The sequence below is a fragment of the Crocodylus siamensis genome, unplaced genomic scaffold, assembly GCF_052110815.1.
Source record: "Crocodylus siamensis isolate JL-2025a unplaced genomic scaffold, ASM5211081v1 HiC_scaffold_46, whole genome shotgun sequence".
NCBI classification, from domain to species: Eukaryota; Metazoa; Chordata; order Crocodylia; family Crocodylidae; genus Crocodylus; species Crocodylus siamensis.
Window position 1 is genome coordinate 1 of NW_028324456.1, and position 21,087 is coordinate 21,087.

At 43.9% G+C, this 21,087-nt stretch overlaps 1 protein-coding gene across 1 annotated transcript; it reads right to left on the minus strand.

Annotated features, from left to right (window-relative positions):
- Positions 1-8,886: 8,886 nt before the first annotated feature.
- On the minus strand, positions 8,887-16,286 carry LOC149851903 (fibrous sheath-interacting protein 2-like). The gene is made up of 7 exons (XM_090030245.1): positions 14,560-16,286; positions 13,796-14,256; positions 12,319-12,584; positions 11,148-11,200; positions 10,182-10,240; positions 9,573-9,765; positions 8,887-9,064 (listed from the first exon to the last, which is right to left on the minus strand). The coding sequence occupies exons 1-7, from the start codon at positions 16,166-16,168 to the stop codon at positions 8,931-8,933; spliced, it is 2,775 nt and encodes a 924-aa protein (XP_089886371.1). The 5' UTR covers positions 16,169-16,286; the 3' UTR covers positions 8,887-8,930.
- Positions 16,287-21,087: the final 4,801 nt, after the last annotated feature.

Sequence of the window (21,087 nt, forward strand, 5' to 3'; positions counted from 1 at the left end):
AAGCTGCCCAGGCCCAACTCTCTTCCCTACCACCTGGAAGCTGCACCCAAGCTGCAGCTGGGGACAGAGGTAGGAGGATGTGGGAAGGTGGAGAGAAATGGTGGCAATGCAGATGCAGTCCCTCATGGCCCACCCCAGCACAGGCATGGGCAAAGGTAATGCCCTGGCTCTGCAGGCCAAATCCAGTGGTTCCATAGGTTGTATGTTGCCAGCCCCCCCTATGAATAGTAGACCTGTTCATTGCCAAGTGCTAAGTCTAGAATTGTGGAGGGCTTTCAAAGAGGCTGGGATAGGAGGAACTTACCTCATCCTCCACATGGACGGTGGGAGATATGTAGTAGGGACTTTCTGGATATATATCTATGGCTAGACATATGAGACATCTTGAGCGTTGCCTGAAGTATTGTTTTTACACTGACATGTTTTCATATGTTCTTACAGTAAGCAAAAAAATACAATTAGGATACGGAGTGCAAAGTTTATTCTGAGGCAAAATGGCTTGCATTTGAAAGCTTGTTTAACTCTAGCCCAACTACACAGTTGGTCCAATAAAAGATATCACTTTAAGAAATCCTTGCCCCTCGCATATATTTATCTAGGCTTTTTCAAGATTTTTTTCTTCCAAAGAAAGAGCCCCTTGAAAAGTAGAAGAAAAAAATCGAAATCACCTTGCAAAACCCTAAGTGTGAGGGATAATACCCAATACATTCTAAAACACTGTGCTTTTAAACAATGTCATTTATGAAACCTTTGTCTAGCTTTCAATCATTCTTAAAGCTTTATAAGATAAATGTCACCAACATCAGAATACAGGATGTGCTTAAATACGGCACTTAGGTATGTGAAAAACTTAAAGCGTGACTTCAGTAAGACAAATCATGGCATTAAGATTAAGCCCTAGCCTTGCTGAATAAGGCCAGACTTGACAAGTGCAAATAATGAACCCAATCATGCAAATACTCCAGTTTAATTCTAATTCAGGGGACTGGTCAAAAGTTCCCCCTGAAATCAACTGAAAAATGCTCCTGAGTTCAATAAAGTTGGATCAAGCCCCAAGTCAAAGGATGTTCTGCATGTGGAATGATTTCAAGGAGGAATCCAAGATTTATAAGTATTATTATGATAACAGAAATATATCACAGTGTGATCAGTGTAAGTGCTTCTGGTAAATGAAGCCACCCCCTTTGTTTTGTCACATCCTAAGTTTGTTAGTATTCTGCAATGACTCTCTTCTCTGTGTCAGAAAGCTGTATGAGATACGCAGGTGTGGGAATCTGTTAGTAATTTACGGCAAGGTAAATTTTAGCCATTGCTCATGAGTTTAATTTTTATCATAAGCAACTGATGACTGTTTTTATTTATATATTTATTTGAAATGTTTCCAAAGGTAACTAATATTGCATATAAGCTTTTTTGTTGGACAGTAGCAAAAATCCAAATACATAAATAACACACTCAGTCAGAGCCCAAGTTCAGAAACTTGGCCACTGAGTGATTCTGTTCTAGGTGCAATTAAAAAGAATTCTTAACCTAAAATAGACAAAATGTATATTCAGCATATTCAAAATGTGAATCATTTTATTAGTCAAATGTAGCAATCATGATTCATCTCTACATTTTAATTCACAATAGTGCACTGCTGTGTCATGCTCATGGCAGAACAAATAATGAAAATCGAATTTGAAAATCTAATGCTAAGAAGTCCTTATTTTGAAAGTAAGAATAATCCATTAGACACAGTAACTATGTTAATTAACAAGCTGACTGCTGGACAGCATTGAAAATCATGGTAAATCCTTCTAAAAATGAAATACAAATATGAAAACATGTGATGCTTTCAAATTTCCATTAAATACCTTATTTTCTTGGATACTCATACCCTGACAGAAGATACACACCTTGTTTTTGAGAAGCAGAATGTAGAAAAAAAGATCTTTCCTTGTAGTAACTGAGGAGGAGCAGCTCAGGAGCCTAGCCTGGTCACTGTTCTGCTTCCCTGTGGGTCTAGTACAGAGTTACTTTTACTTTCTCCCAGGAGAAGTTTAAGCGCAGAAACTGTTCTTACCAGATTTTCTCACTTGTAATGCACACCCAATTTCCAGGAGCCGTGCTTTTTGGAAAAGGTATGTTTTGTATATCAGAAAATATAGCATATTTCGCATGTCTACTTATGCAAATAATTCAGGAGGACTTTACTCTCAGATAAACTACTAGACAGTAAACTCTCCGATGCAGATGCTTACTGCACAAGAATTAGTTCTACTGCACAGTAAAGCATCTCAGGTAGAAGTGCCCACTGATCACTATTTGGTCAGCTGTTCTACTACAGCTGATCGTGCTGGTGATGCGTAGGGGGTGAATGCAGGTGCATGTGCACCCCCTGAGAGATTGGCCGTGCGCCCCTTCGAAGCGCCATCTGTGAAACCGGAAGTGCCGGCAGAAGTGTACTTCTGGTTTTGCCACTGGCTTGGCGACTGGCTGCTGGGGGACACCCCCCGATCAGCTGCAAGGGGGACCCCCTCCCCAGTCAGCAATTGACAGCTGAGGGACCCCCCTCCCCCATCGCCCATCTGGTGCTCCCCCCACCCCTCCAGACTCTGGAGGCACCAGTCGCCCATGGCTCTTCTTCTTTACTTTTGGTTGTCTATGGCCTCAAACAGCCATTTTGGTAACCAAGGATGACACAACCAGATTCCTTTTTTATCTAGATATATCCTTACGCAAGAAGCAGGAATGGCATTATAGCACAGGAAGATGTAGTCTATTAAAAGAGAACTCTCAATCTGAGCCTACAAGAGCCCAAGAAACTCTATCTACCAGGAATGCTCCGCTGACCACTTTTGCCCAGAGAATCTGGCCCCTAGTACTGATCTCATTTATTCAATATACAAGATATCATTTTATTTTTTTCTTAAGCTCTTGAGATAATAAATCTAACAAATGCAATGTGACATTATCACTGCACTTAACATGACCACATCTCAGCCTGGAAAGAACCTCATTGGTTCTATACAAGTTGGTGGTAATGGTAACTCACAACTGTTTGCTGTTAAAAATACATAACTGGAAACCTAATATTCAAGTAATGTTCATGACTTAGATGTGGACCATGGATCTAAGAAACATATCAAAGACTTGAAGTGTGCAGGATTATCGCATCAGATTTCTAATTAGGTGAGTCGCCACAGTAGCTCTAAGTCACTACATAGAATGATTTTACGTATCTGGTTCTAATAAACATATTGAATAAACCATAAGCAAACAAAACTCTGATTTCTCAAAGATTCATGGAGTTTTGGCTTGAAGACTGCTTTCTTCAAAGTCAGACCCTTGCTATCTCTTTACTGTATCTTTATTTTTAACTAACGCTTCAAGACTTTGTTTTTTGTATTGGATTGGACTGAGTAGAGTGCAAATAAATTCAGGAGAGACTCTATTCATTTTATTCATGTTAAGACTCAAACTATTAAAATCTGGACACTGTCTTCCTCATTTCCAGTTTCCAGCGGGGATAGGACAGGAAGTGCCAAAACACATGAAAAAGGGCTGTTCATGTGCTATTTCCAGCTGGGGTCAGAAGCAAACACACAAAAGCCTTTTTGCCCAACATTTCCAGCCTGACCTTTCAATACATATAATAGGTTTGACTAGTTTAGATACTTATCCAAACTTTCAAATGGTTATGTGAACTCCAAAGCCTTTGATACTTCACCATTAATAATATGAACTATTTGTCAACAACGATACAATGAAGAGGATTTAACTTATATTCAGTATTTGTGTGTGACAGGCTAATCTGATTATCAGGACTCCTCTTTTACAGCAGTTTGATTTTATCGTATCTTTAAAACCTTAATGTAAAAAAAGCAAACTAAGCATATCAACATTTGGCAGGACACTACTAGTCACCTAGTATTATCTATTCTGTTTCCAGCACATTCAAAAATACTTGCAGAACAAAATCACTGTGATACCCTGCAGCCAGAAATTGGCAGTGTTTCTGCTCTACTTGAGTGGATGAAGACCAGGCCAGGTAGAGAATGGCAAACAATTCAAGCAACCAATTCAAAAACGTAAATTATGTACCAGTCACTGTAACTACAGCTCTGTTTTGCAAAGAAGTACAAGCCGAAAAGTGTTGTATAAAGGAAGCGATGGTACAACAGCTGGAAAATATGCTGCACGCTATTCATTAAGATTTTATTCACACACCTGCCACAGCAGCAACACACTAGAAAATAGTTTCCAGTGCATAACTACTCTTACTCAAATTCTTTTTTATATATATCTGTATACACACACACACGCACACACACACACACACACACAATTGCCTTTCTATATATGGCTGTCTTTGTGTACATGTACAAATGCTCACCTTTTAATATATAATATTTAAATTAGGCATTCTTATGCAGTATTTCTGTTTGAACACTAACAGGAGAGATATGTCAATAGATCAGTTATTTTCTTTCAGTCCTTCTGGTGAAATTTTGGTTATTGATCTATCACTATCAATTCTCTTAAAATTGACATAACCCACCTGATTGCACTGGGAAGGGTTGTACATGATTGTGAATACTGCAGGGAAAAGTCTGGCACTTTGTCACAATTCTACTATTATTTAGTAGCAACCAGAGTCCTGCTTTCTGCAATCAGATTCATTTTAAACAATGCAGTGCAAGTCACTAGAGAGTCTGTTCATCAGCTCACAAATAATACACATATCCATGGTCTCTGATACAGTCAATTTAAATAAAGCAAAAGCCAGGGACAGAAAAAAAATACAGTGACCAACCTCCTCCACCCCCAGTTCGCGAGTGTGATTGTAACTTACTTAGGTTGCTCACGTAGAACCTCCCCTCCCCACTTTTTTTCTGCATATCTTTGTGTTGCTAATAGCAAGAAAAGCCAAGATAGAAGACACCAGTACTGGGGTCCTTATAATGCTACTAATATCACCACTGAATTCAGACCATGACCCTTTTGAATGTCAAGTGCAAAGTACATTAAGGGCGAGAGCAACGTGGGACAAAAAGCCAGATGTTATCATCACTTTTCCACAATGCTGCTACATCCCACCCTCTCGGCAGACGAGAGAAAGAAGTGTCAGCTCCCTTCCGCACACAGCCTCCACTGTGCTTCCCAAACAGCAATCCAAGCTGAGCTGGTAACCAGGGAAAACATCTCAGCCTGCCTGCTCCTGTGCCAGAACCTCCCTCACCATCCTCTCATGTCCCATCCTGGTGTGACCGCATATCAGCACCATGCAGGGTTCAGCTGTGCGCCTGGCATGCCTGCATGCTGGTGCAACACAGGGTGTCACGCCTTGTGCCTGGTGTGGTTGTGTGTCAGTGCCATGCAGGGTGTAGCTGTGTGTCATGCCGGGCACCTGGCGGTGCCGAGAAGGGTGTAGCGGTGCGCGGGCGGTGCGCGGGCTGCGGTGGAGGGAGGGGAGGGGAGGGGGCGTGGCACGGGGCCGCGAGGGGCGGGGCGGGGTGATGCCCGGCTGTCTCCAGCCACCGCCCCCGGCGCGGGCAGGGCAGGAGGCCGGGCTGGCGGCGGAGGAGCGCGGTGTCTGGCAGCCGCAGCCCGCGGAGCTGGGAGATGGGTGCCACGCCAGCCGCACCCGCCAGTATATTTGGCTTATATATTTACGGATCCACTAATATAGTTGGCTTCAATGGGATTGCTTGCACTTCAAAGCTTGCTGGTTGGGGTCTAAATGATGGGATGGGTTAAAACAGAAGTTCTGTGAAATCAGAGAAAGAATCCAAAAATACTGAAGAGGGCCAAGCATCATAGATTCATTAAGATTCAATTAGGGACTTAGCACAAACATAGGAGAATTGATTTGGAGAACATGTTGATTTTGAGGTTGCATTGTTTTTTAATGAATAAAGAACAACTAATAGTACTGATGGCTCTTTATTACTAACTATCTTCTAGGACATGATGATAATTTGTCTGACCTGCAGATTGCCTATGGGTAGTTCTAGCAGGGAAGACGTCTCATTTGTAGGGCAATTGAAAGCTAGGCAAATAGATGATTTAAGCAGGCCATATGTTTAAAGAGAAGCTGACCAGCAATACTGAAACTTGAAAATTCAATCAGACGTCCCTTTAAATAGCAGTCTTTGTTCAGTTTAATGTGTGGAACATCACCTTCTCAATGTTGCTCATTTTTGGGAGCAGTGAAAGTTAGTACTAGTTACTTTACTGCACGCAGGAGTGAAAATGAGAAGAACACTGGGAAAGAGAAAGCAGTAGTATCCGGTGCAAGAAATTCAGCAAGTGAAAGGGGAAGGACAACATGATGAGCAGCAGCAATGCACTCAGTACTTGAATTGGATGGGAAGGTTTCCCCATCCCAGGAAAACATTAGACAGTGCAAAGATTTTCCTATTCCTTATTTGGACAAACAACTGTTGAAATTGTCCATGAAAGACTAAAGGGTACTTCAGCATAGCCATGGTTTAAAGATCCACCTGAGTTATAACTGGGAAACCCAGGATCATTTGAAGCAGGGAGCTGACCCTGGGAGTACTATATGCCTGCTGCCTGTTTGAGCCAGCAAGCTATTTGGGGTAGTGTATTCAAGTTGTGTTGGAGGCGGGATGCAGTGAAGGGGGAAAAACAAGAGAGAAAGGGAAAGAGAGACTGTATAGCTCAGTAATTAGGGCAGTCACTGGAGATAGAAGAGACCTAAGTTGATGCCCTCCCACCTCTTAGGTGATTGTTTTAATTCAGTAGTTCTTAATGTTTTTAGACTTCAAGGGCACCCTTTGGAAAATGCCAGCTCTTAGTTTTCACTCAGTTTTTGAATAAGAAAAAATTCTAATAGAGAAATTCTTCTGCTGCCAAGAAAGACCACAGCAGGTCAGCATATTTCTATACTATTTGAAATCCCTGGGTTTATCTTGTGAATTATTTGTAGGTGCACACCTGACAGTGCTAATGTGGCATGGCACTCTGTGACTCCCTTAACAGGATCTTGAGGCACGCCACGGTGCTAAAATGCTTCAGTTGGGAATCACTGTTGTTCTGTCCTCCAAGGAGGGATTTTTCCCCCTCTCTCATTCTGACTAAAAAAATTGATCCTGAATCCGAGAAACCTTTCCTGATACAAATTTAATTGAAACAGATATGTCTCCGAAAAGTTTCAGTTTTGATGAATCAACTGTTTAGATGAAGAAATCCCAGGCAGTTGTAATAAGTACCTACCCTGATGACTGATTGCCATCATCTAGGAACATAGAAATCAGTCACCGGCTGGCCAGTCAACAAATAAGCACCAGTTACTTAGATGCTGTGAAATTCCTCTTATCATAAAAACCTCTCTGCTTTTTTTTCTTTCTCAGCTTTCCTGATCCCTGTATCTTTAATTTTTAAATATCTTTCTATATATTTGACTACAGTGATCTAAGAAGACGCCAAAGAATGTCATTCCATTTCTGTTCAGAAACAGCAGGACACTGACTACGAAAGCTTCCGGGCACTGTCAAACCAATGTACTTCATCCCCACAGGGATTTACCTCTAAGAGAGATGAAAATTAGAGTTCATGGTAGTACTTCTGGAACTGTCAGTAAGGATGACAAAAAGTATTAATGTGTATTTTGGGGGTGACTTTTGAAATGATTTAGCTGATCTGAGGGTGCCTATACACATTCATTAATGCACAGTAGTTACTGTGCCTTTAGTTTAGTACATGCTTAATGAAGTACTAACTAAATGCATAGTAACTCCAGTTACTGACAGTAGTGTCAGTGCATGGGTTTTTTGTGATGCTTACTGAGTCGTACCCTAATAATACTGCTCAGTAGCATGTTAGCATGGTTTTTAACTCCCACGCTACTGTGCAGTGTTATTAGGCTGCTCCACAGTAAGCATCTCATGTAGGTGCACCCTGAGAGCAGCATCCCCTCGAAGCTGCGTGGGTTTAATATTTCTGGTGTTAGTTGAGTATACGTTGAGTCAAATCTACTAGATTAGAAGCTGAGAAATCCTACTGGGGTTGGGGCAAGAAGGAATCTATCCATCCCTTGTACTTCAAACATAGTCACAGCATGATTTCCAGGGGAAGGAAAAAGCTTGAGGCTTGAGGGGAGAAGGCAAAAATGGGAGAAGCCTTTCAGGTTAAATTTTGGGGACAAAGTAGCAGCAAGGACACGGAAGTGACTAAGAATGGAAAGGTAGAAGGGAAAAAAGTAGTGTTAAGATAGACTACATCCAATACAAGAACTGTACAGTGCTAAAAATGATATAAAAGCATGGAAGGTAACTTAAGGTTTTATATTAGAATGCGAGTCTGAAGCTGGGTCTGTGCAGCTTTATGATATGTGATGGGAAAAGACATGAAGGTTTATGGAGTCGGCACAAGCACGGAAATGCATGAACAAGTCCTTTTCCATCTCATTTCCACTCTCAGTTGTCACTAAACACTGTTTTTTTGTTGATAGTCTTTGGAGTCCGCTACCACTACTTAAAGCTCTCTGTAATGATGTCTTGATAAGAAGAGTGTATGCTCAGGCAGCTTTTATTTTCTTGACAGTTAATCACTCTAGGGCTACTATATTTCCAGGCTCAAAACAGAGGTCACCTATGCGGGGGGAGGGGGTGCGGGAGCCGGCGGAGGGAGAGGGGAAGAGGGGGAGGGGTGTCCATATATGGAGGGGTCAGTGATATGCCTGTGCCCAGCCTCTGCTCCTCACTCCTAAGCCCCTGCCCCCCAGCCTTGCCAGTGACCCTCACTCCTGACCTACAGCCTCCTGCTCCCCCCAGCACTGCCTTCTCTGTCTGCCTTTTTGTTGAGTTTGACTATGTGAGAATGAAGTTGCAAACGATCACAAAATGCAATGATCAGCCTACACCAGACCACATTTTTTCCTAACTTTATTGATATTTTTTCCTGTTTTTTCCAAAACAATGTTAACGTGTAGGTGTAATTTCCGGTGAGACTTTCCGGTTGCGGTGTGGCATGCAACTTGAGAGAAAAGAGTGTACTCTGGATAGAGCATTTGGTATTTTCATAAAAAACGAAGACCCTTTTTTGGGAGGAGCTGCTGTGGAGAAAAGAGAGCAGTCACTTAATATAGAGAAATAAAGCAAGGGTATGCAACGGTCATTTAGTCCAATGTCCTTCCTCAAGAAACAAGCCTCTCCTGTGGGCAGGATTTGCTTTGGTACAGGGAAACACCTTTGGATTTCTAATCCAGTCTTGTAATCACTCAGCCATTGCACTTAGCCCAAAAGGGAGTCTGCAAGCAGAGGGAATAAGCCACGTGTGCTATGAAGGTACGTGTTAGGGTGGGGCACTGATAACAAGCTTGACTGGATCCTGTGCCGTGCCCAGGCTCTGCAGAGTGTTGCGTTTGAAGGTCAGGCCTTAACTCTCTTTTTCCTGCAGTGTTACATGTGAAGATGGTAGGTAGGGCAGAAATGATGGTCTCTGGCTAGGTCAATGGATGTGGATTCAGGAGGTCTAGAGTCACTTGCTGGCTTAGCTACAGACTTCCTGTGTGACCTTGAGTACATCACCTGACGTAGCCAGTGTCACTTCCCCCTGCATACCTGTATCAAGCCCAGTTTCTTCTGAAATGGGAGGTATTTCTTCTGTCCGGCTACCGCCTTCAGCCAGCGTTTCCACCTGTTTCATGGAAAGAGTCAAAAAAAAAAAAAGAGTTAGGAAGGACTGTGTTTGATCTGTGCTCCTCAGGATTACAGCGCCACAGAATGAGGGACAGGCAGTGGTGATGGGGCTGTCCTGCCAGCCACGGGTCCTGGTGGTGCCATGAATGGGCAGGTGAAGGCCAAGCCCGTGGAGGGAAGGAGGGCCCCGTCTGTCCTACCTTGTGAAGTCAAGTGGGGAACAGTCTTCCATACAGAAGCCGCAGCCCAGCCCCTCCCCCGCCTCCCCTGCTTTCCCTCCTCCTCATAACGTCTTCACCATTTCTCTGCAATGTGACTCTCTTTCCTGCCTCCTCTTGCTGCACTTGCTAGCCCCTCCTGAAAACGCACCGTAGCTCTACCGCAGCCTTGGCTGTCTGCCCTCTATTCCCTACCAAAATATTAGATCTGAGACCTGAATGAAATGGTGAAGAGCCTGCAACATGCAAGGGGTCAGGTGGGGAGCCGAGAGACCTTTTGTGGCCACTTCCTGGGGTTTTACAAGATATTTACCTCGCACATATACAACGAGTCTTCTATAGCCCAGGCTTGGCGCACGTCGTCATAAAACCCTGTAAAGAAAAACACATCCACAGTCAGCTCACCTGGGACTCATTTCCGTTTTTATGACTGGTATTTTTAGCTGTTGTTTTAGCATGGCTGCAAAGTAGTGTCCTGCAAGCATTTGCTCTAATGGGCCTGTGTAGGCTGCGTTGTAGCCCAGCAGGGAATGCTGCAGTGAGGTGCATCGTGCCTGCTTCTGGGCATGCTGCCTTCCCAAACTGATGCAATGTAATAACCCATTGGTGGTGCTGGCTGGATCCAGTGAGCTCTAGCTCTTGGGTGAGCCTACTGATGCACGCACACCACCTGACTGGGGGCGGAGGGGGATGGCTTATGCTGCGTTCCTCATTGTGGTGATTCCTGGGGCAGTACTGAGGCACACAGACACAGGGCCAACACATGGGAAGAACCAGTGCCTGCTCTCTTTTTTCTGGAGGAGGTCTGTCTGTGTTTTGATGTGTTTTGGTGCTGCCTCTGGGGCACGTTTGTATAGTGTGCACTGCGTGGAAGCAAGGGCCCCATTGTGCTGTCCTAACAGCAATCCATATGAAAGACCTGCTTCTCCAAAACCCACAGATTAAGTACAACTTGGGATTCATGTTGCAGGCTGCTAGTGGAGTGTCTCTTTCTGGAAGTTTGTGCAGGGAATTGCCAAATAGAATGAAAACCATGTGGCAGGTGTGAAGAGCTTTCTTTTAAAACATGACTTCCTTTGCCCCAAAAGGTCTGTTCTGGAGAAATCCCCCCCACTGGTAGCATTAGTATTCTCTACAACACTGTATTTTTGAGACCGGCTTTCACCATCCAAAGGATCCCTGAGATTAAAGGAGTGAAAGAATTAAAGAAATTAGAGACAATTATAAAGTTTACATTAAGGGAAATACATAAAACCCTAAAAAAGTGAAAATCTCATACATTCACCCTCTCTCTGGGCTTCCAGTGCTGATGACCTTTCTCCGACTTTCTCACTAAAAACAAAAGGAAACAGCCATTTGGATTTCGAGGTAAACAAGAGTAAAGGGTCATAAGATTTGCACGTCAATAGTATTTTTCATCTTTGTTTCTTGTTCACCACACTGTTGTATGCCGAGCACCTTGTCAGTGCTTTAAAAACAATAAAAACTCACTGCCTTCCAGATTCTCGACCACATCCAGCTTCTCTGAGGTGAGGGCATTTGTCCTGCTGAAATAGTACCTAGCTGGGGATCTAGAGTCTGGAAACCCGCCTGTGACTCTGCCACTAATCTGTTGGATGGCCTTGGGTAACACCCTTCATCTCACAGTTCTCGCTCTGGAGTGGACTCTTCGGCCCAGTCCTATGTCTTGTTCCCATGTGTAACTGCGTTGCTTCACCTGCAGGCAGTTTGGGATTCTCCTTCTTACTGGTGGAATAGGATGGCCCTTTGAATTGGCCACTGCACCCTTAGTTTAACATGTGGTGGCTGAAACAGCTACATAACAGAGGGGTTGCACCCCTTGGAAAATGCAAGCCCTTAGTCTTCACTTGTTTGAGTAGAGAAAAATATTAGAGCAATTCTTCTGTTAAAAAGAACTTTGAAGGACCGCAACAGGCCAGGGTGGTTTTAAACAGTCTGGATTTCTGCTGGAAACCTCTGAGCTGACCTTGTGAATCATGTCTGCACTCCTACAAGTGCTAACATTGCATGGCACCCTGTGTCACCTCACTGTGCTGTGGCACCCAGCTTGAGAATTTTATCTTAGTGGATTCTGCATGTAGAGCAGGTGTAGGTGAGAGAGATGCCCATGCCCTCATGCCCCTTGGCTGAACACGCCCTCCCGTCAGCTGCGGTTTTGTAGATTGATCTGGGCATGGGAAGGAAGCATGTAGCATGGTGGCAGAGTAAAATAGCTTTGTATGGAAGCTCAGAGTCACTGGCACGGTCTGGTCCCACTGTGTTGTGACAGGGAAAACGTGTGGTTACAAGCAAGCGGAGAGTTGGACAGAGCCCTGCCCACCCTCGTGTTGGACCTAGTCTAACGTAGGGACAGCTGTGTCCAGAGACCCCACCCAGATGATCCCACTCTACCACAGCTCCTATTCTTGCTGTACTGCCAGAAAAGTTACCGTAATTGTTCACTGTCCATAGATGAAACGAATGAGCTCCCCACATATAGAGAGGACTCCGTCTGAATGGTCTTTATTGACTGTAGGTCCTCTTCTCCCTTGCACTGTCTTTGTGCTTCAGGATTTTCTTCTACCAACTTCTCTCCCTCCTCCTTGTCAGTCTCATGGGCTGCCAGTTTTGCAGGGAGGTCCAGCCTGGGTTGAAAAGCTTTCAGCAGGTTCAGCACAGGCTTCAGTGCCTTCCCGAATGAGGTCTTGCTGAAGGACTGAAACCAAAGAAGAAGCTTTTGAAGAGGACACCTCCTCAGAACCCTTTCTAAGCCAGTTTTTCTTACAGATCACTAATGAGAGTGAACTAAACCAAGCCCTTTTAGACTTGCATTAGGATCCATCCTATGAACTTCAGTGGAGCACCCGGAAAAATCAGGACTGTGCAATGACAGGTTTTGTTAAAGGAAAACTGCTTTGTCCATCTGTTCCATTTCAGCTTTCTGTTTGAAAGCAGATGAGAGACAAACACTAAGGAGCCACTTAGGTCAGGAAGGCATTTAAATGCCCTTTTTTAAGCAGGTGCCATTAATTCCAATTGGTCACTAGTTCAGGCTTCAAGCGATGCAAATACTGAGATTCTTTGTCATAGACCCAAGCCTTGCAAACCATTGACGCCTGTGAGCATTTCTGTTGACTCTGATTGGTTTTCTGTACTTAAGTCTTGTCATGGTTCAGGGCTCTAGCATGGTCACAAATTAAGTTTGATTTTTGAATCAATCCACGCATGAACATGTCTGTGGCACAAACTGGTTAGTTGCCGCTCACTAACTAGAAACTGTGGTGTTATGATGAGACCCAACTATTCAATCCCATGGGTTGCTAAATAAACTGGGTCTGGGTTCTCTGTCACTGTTTTCATATCTGGGTTACCTGAACTCATTGCCTGGTTTACACGTCATGTCTGATAGCCTTATTTTGGGCAGCAGGACTCAGCTGTAGGATCTTGGAACCATTGTCCAAGCCGTCCAAAGCTGAGAAACTTGGCTTAGCAAAATAATTTCCCCTCATACTTTTACACGTGGTCTTCTCTTTCTAGCAATCAAATGGCCCTTTTGGCTTGAAGAGAAGCTGCCTTTGAACCAGTCTCTGCCATCAGTAAACCAAGCAGAGAGCTGTAGCTGTCTTGTCCATACGCTTAACCCAAGGGACTCCAGCCTCTTCTTATCCCCAGACAGATGTCTTGGAGAGTAGATTCAAGATTAGTGAATTTACTGACCACTAACCCCAAATCCCAGCTAGCGAGGGTCCTGCACACTGAAGGCCCACTGCAGGCTCTCTGCGAGATGGTCTACCACCTTTATAAGAGCATTCAGCATTGATAGTAGATGGGCTTTCAATGCCACATGGTCATCTTAACAAAAGATCCAGTTAGAAGCAAAATGGCATTCAGAAAACAGGATTGCCTCAGCCTTATCTTTCTCCTTACCTGCCCTGGGCTTACAACTGGTTGTCCTGTGCTCCCGAGAGAAAAATGACTGCCTTCACTTCTCTGTGCTTCAGATCTTGAGCTGTTATCTTCAAAACACTTCTCAGTTTGAGCAGTGGATGCTTTTTGCAGTGTCTCAACAGGTTCTGTTTTTAGGGAAATAACTCGTAAATGATCAGACACTGAGTCTGGAGCAGTGGGTACATGTGTGATTGTAACATAAGGGATTATTTTGAGAGGCAGCTCCTCTGTCTCTGTTGCGGTTTTGTGTGTAGTGGACCCTGGTATTGCCTCTTCAGAACTCGAGGTCTTAAGCTCTGCACTAACAGAGACGTGGGAAAGGACCATGTCGGCAATTCTGCCTGGGTCCATTGCAGTTTGGCTTGGTGTTGCTGCACTGTCACTAGGAGCCTGTAAAAAAGGGCAATCAGAGAGTTCCTCTATTATTACTGTAGCCATGTCTTGAGGAAAAAAATCATTGAAACCTGTCATGTCATTGTAAAGATCTTGCTCAGATCCAGATTTTTGTAACATATTCCTGGAAATAGACAACACAACTTCATTAACTGCCTCTTCATGCTCCGGAGGTAAATGTTGTTGTTCATTTGTAGCTGCCACAAGGCTGATTTTCTGTTTGGACAGGCCTTGTTCCATGGCCTGTTTCAGGTTGTCAACAATTTCATTCACTTTGGATCTTGATAAATGTCTTCTGGACTTGGGGCTTCTGTCATGAGTTGAACTGAAGACTTTAGAAAGAAATCTACTGACTATTTCTTCCACAAATGTCACGGGTAGCAGAGGAGTAGGTGAGTTTAAAGTTGGCGTTGGAATTGTCTCTCTCCTGCCAAAATCAGCAGGGAATTTCTCAACAATCCGAACATCTGCTGTTGTTGAAGATGAAACAGGCAACGTCTCCTCCTCTGGACTGCCTTGAAATTCAGGTTTGGCCACTTGTTTTGCTATCAAAGCCGCTATCCTATTAGCTAAAATATCTGTCTTATTTGTTAGGTTTCCGCAAACAAAAATGTCGGAGTCAGAATGGTGTCCAGTGCTTGTGCAAGCCGAATGGGATAGGTCTCCCATAGCCTGGCTGTCTTCAGTGCATAAAAATTCTCTCTCACTGATATGTTTGTTCATGTTCCTTTGGTGCTTTGACAGGAGTACTTGCAAAGCATGCAGTATTTTTCGAGTTGCATTATTCAGTAACAAAATCTTTTCTGTATCGAAATCGGCAATGGGAAAGAGGGAAGAAAATGCTGGCATAAGATTTGCTTCCAGTTTTTCTATGATAAGAGGAGCTAGCTTACTAAGAGGTGATGCTAAAGTGTCTGGGTCATCCAAAGGCTCAGTAACATTTTTCAGTGTATTTTCAGCAATGTTGTCAGCTTGATCACAGTGGTGAGGTAGTAATTCTTCAGAAAGAGAGTTGTGCAGTGAATGTCCAGAAAGCTCTTGGAAGACCAAGTCATAAATTGCTTGAGAAATAACCATGCACCCATTTCTGAAACAGCTCTGCATGTTTAATCTAGATTGAAACTGTGTCAGAAGCTTGTTAAAGACCGAATCAGCAACTGTTTGACTCGTCTCCTCCTCCCTGGAGTGCTGCTGTTCAGTATGCTGGCTAGAAGAGTTCTCATCTTGAGAGATTTTTGCCATAACTCTACTGATTATCTTCGTGTGAATGAAGTCAAATTCTGCAAGATCCATTTTCTTGTCTGTGGAGGAAGACGTGGTGGCAGTGGAAGGGAGAATGTTAGATAAAAGCCCACCGATTATATCTTCCAGAAATCTGTGGCATAGCCCCCGAGTAGATGATGTGGGACTCTGGCCTCGGGCGCTGCTGTTGGTAGGATCTTCTAAAAGCTTTCCATCGATTTCTCCAGGTTCTGGAGGGTTATATGGAACTGAAGAGGGTGCTTTTGCTTTTTCCTGTTGGTAAGCAGTAATTTTTCTTCTTATCAGACCACCGAAGCTCTCTGCTGGCACACTGTTGTTGCTTTGCATGTGGGCGTAAACCGAGACTTTAGAAGCTCTTTCTTGCATAAGGTCAGATAAACTGGAATGAATGATTTTGGCCGTCAGTGTGTCTATGTCAGGGGAGAGACCCTGGTCTTCAGAAGGCTGCAGGTTTGTGGCCTGACATACGGAAAACTTCTTCAGTATTGAATCAGTTAAAGCTGTGCTGATACGTGAGGAATTGCTTCTGGGGATTGCAATGTTTTGAGTATGTGGGTTTTGTGCTGGGCATGTTTTGCTTATTAATTCATCATGTGTTTCTTTAAAAAAAGCATCAGCATAAATACTGGTTGATGACTGTAATGTTTGAGGCTCAACTGTACAGGTTGTCAGGGGATTGCTGCAAGCTCCCTGCATTGCTTCTTCCTCTTTGGGAAATATCTTTCTGAGTGAGGGGAAAAAAGGCTTTCTTGCAAGGTGCCTTCTTGTTGGAAACTGGCTAGGTGCCTGCTGAGAAAACAGTGGGGTTATCCTTCTCCTCCCTCTCCTCACACATCCCAATGATCTGCTGGGTGTTCTGTTTCTGTCTGCAAAGATGAAGTTTTTGGCATTGATGTCCTCATCTCCCCTGTCTCTCTCAGCGATTTTTCTCCCTTCATATTGAATTATTGCTGGATATATGATGTTTGTGACTTCAGACACAAACCATGTCATTATATTTGTAATTTCGTCCGTCATGTCTTTGGTCTTGTTTTTCTGTAGCAGGAACAAATGAGAAGGGAGAATAAATGTGTTAATTAATTCCTTCCTTCTCCCTTCTGTACATGGCAACAGCTGTCTACTGGGTGTGATTCAAACTTTTAGCATAAACAATAACAGCCCCCCATGAAAAGTGACATGTATCACCAGAGCCTTTTGGATAGGATGGGATATCAAACTTACAGAATAAATTATAGGAAAGAAAGGAACAGACAATTTGGGAAAGATCAGTGAAGGACAAACTAGGATACGGGTTGCTTCCCCTTGAGTTTCTTTCTGAAGGGCCAAAGTGCAGCCTGAAGACCATGGAAGACAATTCTGACCATCTTGAAGCCCAAGAGGGGGTTGTTACTGGTTTTAGCAGGGCCAGGATTCTCCGCCATGAGCGTAGAGATGACCTGTTTTTGCCCATTTACCCTATTACAAGTGTCGGGGGCTAGAAGTTGGCTAGATGTTTGGACACACTCTGTGCAACGGACCCTGTGTCCAGAGACTCTGCCACATTGGGACTGTCGCTAGCCTCTGCCTCCTCGCCTATCCCCCCATCCCTGAGAAAGCACTTATCAACTCGCTCACTTCTCCTTATGGAAAAGAATCAATTAATTTGCTGATGTTTTCTCCATGTTGTACTAAAACTCAAAAGTTGTGTCCTCCCTGGGCAGTGCTGCTCCCTAGTCTTTCCCTGGCTGCAGTGCCTTCTATAGTTTTGTCACTCCATTGTTTCCCTTGGTGTTAAGAAACGAGTACCTGTCACACGACCAATCACAATACAGTACTTCTTCTAATATTATATTCTGCTCACTTGTTTCCAAAAAGAATGTGTAAGATTGTGTAGAACAATGCCACGTTGACAACAATACATGTCATGGCAGGGTGCACTTTATCTTTCATTTTGGACATCATCAGTTTCCACTTTGGACGTCTCCCCATGCCCTGACTTCTTACCCAAGAGCATGATCTTTTCTTGTTTGTGCCTTTTTAGCAATTGGCACAAATCTAGGCTGCTGATTACCTGGCATGAAAACAGTCTATTTCTAGGATAGTCCTAAATGTTGAGCGTAAACTGCTTGCAAGTCTAGGATCTGTGTCCCAGACTCTGCTCTAAAAAAACACTCGGGGTGAATAAGGGTAAAAAGCTTGGCCCTAGTGAATTAAATGGGTGTTTTGACTTTGACTTTGGTGTAGCCACAGTTTTGCCTGAGGTACATGAGCATTTTACTGGAAAGACGGTGAAAAGACAGCTACAACAGTGGAGACAATCCCTGGAGATCAGGATTATAGAACTTTGCTCATCAAATTAAAAAACGGACAGGGCCCAGTTTTCTTCTGTGTTGTACCCTGATCCTGCGAACACTGATGCAACTGGCTAAGAATTAATAATAACGGGAGAAGTCCTATTGAGCTCCCTGGGATCACAGACATTCTTGAAGTAAAGCATGTGCATATTGTTAGATTGGGGCTGTAGTCATCACCTTCTTTATGAAATTCTAAATAGAATCACCAGGAAAACCATTGGTTACTATTGACTCTAGTCATTTCCTGATTACCTCATTAAGGGGGGGGTGTGTGTGTGTGTGTATATGTATATGTATGTATATATATAAAAATTGTACTGTGGCTTTGTTTCTAACCTTCATTGCTTTACAAAGCATAAGTTGTTTCTTTTTGCTCTGTCGCTTTCGTTGTCCGTCCATCCGATGTTTGTTGTCTAAGAAGCTAATGAGTTTTGTGTATTCCGTGTAAACCTGGCAAAATCTCCTGAGAAACATGTAAATGGTTGGTTAATATCACTTCTGGTGCAATCAATTTCTGCTCCACCTCCTTCTTTACCTGGGTTTCTTTTTGCTGAAACGATGTTAACATTTTTGACCAAATTCCAAGTAGTTGCTAATACCATTTGTGAGCTCTAGCTTGGAGGTTTGCAAACTTTCAGTGGCGTGTTTGGCTGATGAATTAATACAGGCTACATCCTGTCTTTTTGAAGGCACAATGAGAGCGGAAGGACGCGCCTTTCCTTTATGAGCCGGGAAGGGGACCATGCTCAATGTCTCTTTTCTGTGAGATGTTCTAAGTCACCTTCTCCACACATTTTATAAGAAGGTGCTTGGATGTTTAGCAAGGAGCCAAGAATGAGGACAAATGGAAGTGGGACAAGGTCAAGTTGGAGGGGACCCAAAAAGAGTTCAGGCTTGTTGGGGAGAGAGAATGGGCTCATGGCTCTGGGTCATTAGCGTGCACCCCTGTCCAGCTCCTGGGATAGACCTGAATATCCCTGAGTCTACCCCACTCTTCTGTTGCCAGCAAATTTCTGGGAGCCTTACTTGTAAAGTGTGGCCCTTCTCTCTCCCCAACAAGCCTGAACTCTTTTTGGGTCCCCTCCAACTCCCTCCCCCCCTCCCTCCCTTTCTCTCTCCCTGTCCCTCCCCCCTCCCTCCTTTCCTCCCTCCCTGTCCCTGTTCCTCCCTCCCTCCCTCTCTCCCTTCCTTTCCCTGTCCCTGTCCCTCCCTCTCCTCTAGACTGGTGGACAGAGAGATAGACAACCCATTGTTGCTGTCAGTTCCCGAGTCAACTTAGATGGCAGAACCCACTCCTAATTTCTATCGAGTGCCACTTAGTGCCCGCTTTTCTCCTTGCCATGTACAGATGCTTGGCCCTTATTTGCTGCTTTCCCTTTTTCTTGCTGAATGCAGGGGGGCTTAGAGACAAAGATTTTTCTTTCTTGAATGTTCTATTCTGCTCACTTGTTTCCAAAAAGAATGTGTACGATTGTGTAGAACAATGCCACATTGACAAGAATACATGTCATGGCAGGGTGCACTTTATCTTTCGTTTTGGACATCATCAGTTTCCACTTTGGACGTCTCCCCATGCCCTGACTTCTTACCCAAGAGCATGATCTTTTCTTGTTTGTGCCTTTTTAGCAATTGGCACAAATCTAGGCTGCTAATTACCTGCCATGAAAACAATCTATTTCTAGGATAGTCCTAAATGTTGAGTGTAAACTGCTTGCAAGTCTAGGATCTGTGTGTCAGACTCTGCTCTAAAAAATACTCAGGGTGAATAAGGGTAAAAAGCTTGGCCCTAGTGAATTAAATGGGTGTTTTGACTTTGACTTTGGTGTAGCCACAGTTTTGCCTGAGGTACGTAACCATTTTAATGGCAAGACGGTGAAAAGACAGCTACAACAGTGGAGACAATCCCTGGAGATCAGGATTATAGAACTTTGCTCATCAAATTAAAAAACAGACAGGGCCCAGTTTCCTTCTGTGTTGTACCCTGATCCTGCAAACATTGATGCAACTGGCTAAGAAATAATCATGGGAGAAGTCCTATTGAGCTGCCTGGGATCACAGACATTCTTGAAGTAAAGCATGTGCATATTGTTAGACTGGGGCTGTAGTCGTCAACTTCTTTAAGAAATTCTAAATAGAATTGCCAGGAAAACCATTGGTTACTATTGACTCTAGTCATTTCCTGATTACCTCATTAAGGTATATATGATATATATAAATATAAAAATTGTACTGTGGCTTTGTTTCTAACCTTCATTGCTTTACAAAGCCTAAGTTGTTTCTTTTTGCTCTGTCGCTTTCGTTGTCCGTCCATCCGATGTTTGTTGTCTAAGAAGCTAATGAGTTTTTTGTATTCTGTGTAAACCTGGGAAAATCTCCTGAGAAACATACAAATGGTTGGTTAATATCACTTCTGGTGCAATCAATTTCTGCTCCACCTCCTTCTTTACCTGGGTTTCTTTTTGCTAAAACGATGTTAACATTTTTTACTAAATTCCAAGTAGTTGGTAATACCATTTGTGAGCTCTAGCTTGGAGGTTTGCAAACATTCAGTGGCGTGTTTTGCTGATGAATCAATATAGGCTACATCCTGTCTTTTTGAAGGCACAGTGAGACTGGGAGGATGCACCTTTCCTTTATGAGCCAGGAAGGGACCATGCTCATTCTCTCTTTTCTGTGAGATGTTCTAAGTCACCTTCTCCACACATTTTATAAGAAGGTGCTTGGATGTTTAGCAAGGAGCCAAGAATGAGGACAAATGGAAGTGGGACAAGGTCAAGTTGGAGGGGACCCAAAAAGGGTTCAGGCTTGTTGGGGAGAGAGAATGGGCTCATGGCTCTGGGTCATTAGCGTGCACCCCTGTCCAGCTCCTGGGATAGACCTGAATATCCATGAGTCTACCCACTCTTCTGTTGCCAGCAAATTTCTGGGAGCCTTACTTGTCAAGTGTGCCTCTCCTCTCTCCCCAACAAGCCTGAAGTCTTTTTGGGTCCCCTCCAACTCCCTGCCCCCCTCCCTTTCTCTCTCCCTGTCCCTGGCCCTGCCCCTCCCCCCTCCCTCCTTTCCTCCCTCTCTCCCTCCCTGTCCCTCTCTGGCCCTGCCCCTCCCTCCCTCCCTCCCTCTCTCCCTTCCTTTCCCTGTCCCTGTCCCTGTCCCTCCCTCTCCTCTAGACTGGTGGACAGAGAGATAGACAACCCATTGTTGCTTTCAGTTCCCGAGTCAACTTAGATGGCAGAACCCACTCCTAAATTCTATCGAGTGCCACTTATTGCCCGCTTTTCTCCT